We start from the raw sequence: 5,099 nt of genomic DNA, 5'->3' as shown, positions 1-5,099 counted from the left end.
ACCAACACCTTTCTGACCACATATGTAAAGGGAAAACTGGTGCAGCTATGACCAAAGCTGATGTTAAAAGGCATTCCCATGATCTGGTTAGTTTTCCTCTGGCAAGCTTTTCACATCTGGTAGGTACTGTCAAGGCTAATGCTTCTTTTGGGATCAGTCTGTCACTTTGCTAATGCTGGTTCCTTACTCTAACTTTTTTTCTCCTTTATCTTTAAAGGCAAGAAAAACACGGAACAGGTTTGCAGTCACTGGGAAATTCATTGTCCTTGTCCCTGTGGCACAGTCCCTGCCAGGTCAGGCACAGCACTGTCAGTGTCCTGGGAAGGGGCATTGTCCCACTGCTGGCGGTGCCGTCGCATGTCACACAGCTCAATGACCCTCCCCAGCTGGGCTCTCCTATAGAATTCCTTTGCAGCAAAATAGTAGAAGATGGCATCGAGGCAGCAGTTCAGGTTGGCAAATGTCATGGACACCTGGAGGAAGAGGCTGATGGTCTGCCTGACCCTGCAGCCCACGATCACGTGCTGCCTCACCAGGCACTGCAGCAGGATCCCGAGGTGGACGGGTGTGAAGCACACCAGGAACACCACCAGGTTGATGACAATTACTCTCACCTCCCTTCTGTCATGAGTGTTCAGGAGAATCCAGATGGTTTGAGCGGAGCAGAAAACCATCACAGCAAGCGGGATCAGAAACCCAAATATTTCCACAGAAACAATGTAGGGGACACTCCATGTCTGGCTTGACATGTTGTGAAAGCATCTCATAGGTTCCTCCTTCTGGAACACAAAAATTGGGATGCTGCAGATCCAAGCCACTGCCCAGATGAAGCAGCAAATGACCACGGCCCACCTGGGGGATTGCTGAGCTCGGCCTTCAAAGGGGTGCTTAATGCAGATGTACCTGTCCACGGTGATGCAGACGATGATGAAGATGCTGATGTAGGTGTTGACGAAGTAAGGAGCCTGGATGAAGGAGCAGAGCAGGCCAGGCACCTCTGTGGCAGAGGAGTAGAGCTTTAGGGGCAGCGAGAGGACCAGCAGGATGTCTGCCAGCACCAGGCTGACCATGTACACCGAGGTCTTGCTCTGATTCCTCCAAAAGCAGCAGAACACACGCAGGGCCGGGACGTTGAGCACCAGCCCCACGATGAAGGTGGGGATGGAGAGCCCCAGCTGCACCCTCCGTGCCAGGTTGTCAATGGCTGTGAAATTGCAATTCTCACTGCTGTTGGTAATTTCTGCCCTGAAACGACAAAGAGAACGGGTTGGAAATGTGTAAGATTCACAGCTAATGCCATGATAAAGCCAAACCAAGATCCTTCCAAACATAGTTATAGAATTTTTTGGTTTTGAGCTGGACAGTTGGTCAGCCTGTGTCTATTACAGAAAGTGAAACCTTTCAAGCACAGAGCTTTCTGTTTCCAGTTTGACTGGCTTGGTATGTACAAGGGAGTCTGATTCTCAGGGGAAAATAGTCAGCATCCTCTGATTACCTTCCCATGTCAGAGAATCCCTTTCAGATATCAGAGACTGACTCCTTCAAACACGTATTTTCAAAGACTACTGGCTATCTTTAATAATTTGTACACCTGTTGAAGTTTCCCTAACATCATGCTTAGTTTTGTTGCTACACAGAAATTAATGAGATTACTGTTCCATATTAAGGCATGTTGATCTGATAGCTGGGATTTTACTCTTACATCTAAATCCCCATGCATCAGTAGCTTTTGCTGATGTGCTTTTACTGCACCCACATTTATATGATATTTTAGTTTCATACAGTGCTTATATCCAATGCAGTATTTTAAAAGGTCAACTTAAGAAGACTGATCTTTTATCTAGGTGCAAAATGAGTAAGCATGTTTTTTTTTCACTTGTGCTTAACTTTCAGCATTGTTTCAATTTGGGGTATGCAGTTTAAATTTTAACTGATTATCTTTGACAATCCAGCAAAGATTAGCAAGTGGAAGTCATGACATCATCATAATGCAATTCTTAAAAAAAATTATTTTGTCTTGAATGTTATCACTGTTTTTAAAAACGTACATATGCTTTAACAAACTATGCCTTAGAAGTGCTTTTTATAAGTGGTCTTTGAATCAAAACCACAAAAAGTCCCAATAAAGCAGAGGAAATTGGTAGTTGAAGTTCCCAGTCCAGTTCAGCCAACCAAATAGCTCAAAAGAAATTTTAGGAGTAAGTGAGGATGTTTTAAGAAGAGTTTGGTCAAGAGGAGAATCGTTGCTTTGGAGGATGAACAGTGACAGCTCTTAAGCACTGCCAAAAAGAGCTAAACTGTGCTAAAGAAACCAAAACCAACTAGTGAAAGAATTTTTTTGTGTGTGCGTGACTAAAATAAAATATTTAAAAATGTATAGAGAAACAGAGAACAGCTGAGGAGACAGCCTTGCATTTTGCCAACTCTTATACCACTAATTTCTTCTTACTATTTCTTAATATTATTTCTAATACCACAGGAATGCTGACATTGTGCTGGAGGTCAGATGTGGGATGGCTGGTGGGAATCAGTGAGTGATAATGGAAATAACTGTATCTGAACACAGAATGCACTCAGAGCTTAACATGCTCCTATTAAACATGAATTTCCAGCTCAGACCACAGAAAGGACAGGCACATAAAGCTGAAGGTCCAGCCCAGTGGTTGTTATGAAGTCTGGATGTTATTATTGTGGCTGGAAAATGTTCAATCTATTTTATCTGTTGTAGGAAAGAGTGTCAAGTGTGATTAAAGCAGCTCTGTAACTGATGAGCCTAACCTTCACACTGATTTATAAAGAAAAATGCTAAATAAGTCTTTGAGAGCTCTTACCAGACCCTTATCTTTGATGAAGGATCTGCTTTTTCATACAGGAGAAAGGCTGAGGATTTTAGGCCACTTGCATTTCAGCAGAGTGTACTAGAAACGAGTGGAGAGCACCAGAAAAAGCAGGGTTTAGAGCAAGGGCTGTTCAGTAATGAAATGGTTGCCTGGAGCTGGTGAGGATTACAAACAGACTGGATGGGGGTTACCAAGGGGGTGCACAACACTGAGGCTGTCCTTGGCTGTGTGACCCCGCTGTGGCAGTGAGGGTGAGCTCTGGAGAGGCAATTTGGGAACTGCAAAAGCTGGATGTTATCACCAAGGTTTATGGGCTGGATTTACCTGCCAGAAACGAGAGCAAAAGGGAAAACCTTGGTTTGGTCATCAGGGTGAGGTTCAATCAGCCCATTTGAGCCAGCAGTGTGTGGCAGCTACTTGGAGAATCACGTGTTTGTGGTGTGTGAGAAGTGAGAAAGTCACACAGAACGCAGAGCTGAGTTGGTGCTGTGTGTGCAAGGGCTCACTCTGGGAGATGCTGCTGTCACTGAGGGGCAGGGAAAGGGACATGGGAACACAGCTTTAGTGTGAGCAGGGTGTTCGGTGCCCAAGGGCACCCATCTGCCTGAGGAGAAAACCAGGCAACATGAAACATTTTGGGGCAGTGACAACACCTGACAACCCAGCACTCGGTGTGCTTTGTAAATGTATCAGAAAACCAGGCATGATGACTCTTCAAAGTCTGAGGTTTGGTGTAGGTGTAGAAGGAAGGATCACAAGTGACCTCACCCCTGATAAATCACAGTTGTAGTAATTACCAAAGAAGAAGAACAGCCTTGCCCTTCATGGGTCCCAGCTGTGACTGATCCAGATCAGTGTGATAAAAGGGGTGGGTTGGCTGGCAGGGGGAGCCTGGAGGAGCTAGAGGGGCCCTGAGGAAGAAGGATGGACCTAGAGAGATACAAAGAAGAACAGGGCAAAGCAGAGAGTTCCTGCTGCTGCAGATGTGCTGTGAGCTCAGTGTGGCTCTGATGGAGCTGGAGCTGCAGTGATGTTTGAGCTGGCTGTGACTGCAGTCATGTTCCAGCAGGAACAGGCAGCAGCAGCAGCTGGCTGCAGTCATCAGGGTGGCTGAGCTGTGCAGAAGAACAAACCAGGACCCTTTGCACTTTGTTAAATGAGAGTCTGTGTCTTGGCTCGTGTCTGCTGAAACACTTTGGTGCCACTTTTATTGCATCACTAGCTCACTGAATGCCTTTTCTTTAGAATTCATTAGTACCAAATTATGTGTGGCATTACCCCAGAAAATTATTAATTTCAAGAAAAGAGCCTTTAAATTGATAGTTGTCTGACTGTCAAAAACATGGTGGTTTATTATCATTTTAGTGTCTCAAATTTAAAATACACATCTAGAGTAATCCATGGGAATTGCTTGCAACTGTTCCGGACTAAGTAATGTTTGCTTAGGGCTCACTTGAAAAATCATTTTCATTGACAAATAACCTTGCAGTCATTTCACAAGCATCATCTTTACTGCATTGTCCAAATTATTAGTAAAAATACTGCTCATACTCATCCTGAAAGAAACTGAGCTGTAGCAGAGACATCTTTCCTATAGAGCAGACAGTGATTAGAATCTCAGTGGGTACCACGAATCATACAGAGGTTTCATACTGCTCAAGTTTCCTTTGCTTAGAAGAAGTTCTTTAGAGGTAGTGTGTGAGCCTGTTCCCCCTCCTACAGCCCCATCTCCCTTTGCTGAAGGGTTCACAGAGGAAGTCAAATAACTTCTATTTCAGTCATTTTCAGATTAATCTCTGCAGGTTTTTACTTACCACTGACTCGAGTTCTGCATGCTTACAAACAGATTCTTTGGTGAGTGATTCCAGTATTTCTTTCAAATACTAAAGCCAGGATTACAGATTTAGTTTTTCCAACTCTTTCCTAGCCACCTTCTCAAGAGAGGTACCACGTTTGCTCTTTTCCAGTCTTCTGAGGAAAATTTCTATCCTCAACAGGTTTTTTGAAGGAATCTCCTGTGGCTTTAGGATTGTTTCAGACAACTCCTAGAAACCAAAAGATAATACAAGAACCTGTAATTAACAGTACTGAAGAGAGTGTGCCTTAGCTGGCACAGCCTCTGTGTCATCACTGCTCCATTTGTTCTGTTTCTCCTGCTGAGGATTCTCCACTTCCTTTGAACTCATTAAACATTAATTGGGTTTTGCCATATCAGGAGCTTGTGGTTTCGTGAGCAGCAAAGGTGTTCTGACCTAGAAA

At 44.2% G+C, this 5,099-nt stretch overlaps 1 protein-coding gene across 1 annotated transcript; it reads right to left on the bottom strand.

Annotated features, from left to right (window-relative positions):
- Positions 1-257: 257 nt before the first annotated feature.
- GPR55 (G protein-coupled receptor 55) lies at positions 258-4,674 on the bottom strand. The gene is made up of 2 exons (XM_058812482.1): positions 4,655-4,674; positions 258-1,245 (listed from the first exon to the last, which is right to left on the bottom strand). Exons 1-2 carry the CDS (start codon positions 4,672-4,674, stop codon positions 258-260), a joined length of 1,008 nt encoding a protein of 335 aa, XP_058668465.1.
- Between the last annotated feature and the right edge of the window lie 425 nt (positions 4,675-5,099).

Source organism: Ammospiza caudacuta, chromosome 11 (assembly GCF_027887145.1).
Source record: "Ammospiza caudacuta isolate bAmmCau1 chromosome 11, bAmmCau1.pri, whole genome shotgun sequence".
Classification (NCBI taxonomy): domain Eukaryota; kingdom Metazoa; phylum Chordata; class Aves; order Passeriformes; family Passerellidae; genus Ammospiza; species Ammospiza caudacuta.
Note: the sequence above shows the minus strand (reverse complement) of the source record. Positions and strands in the feature narration are given on the sequence as shown.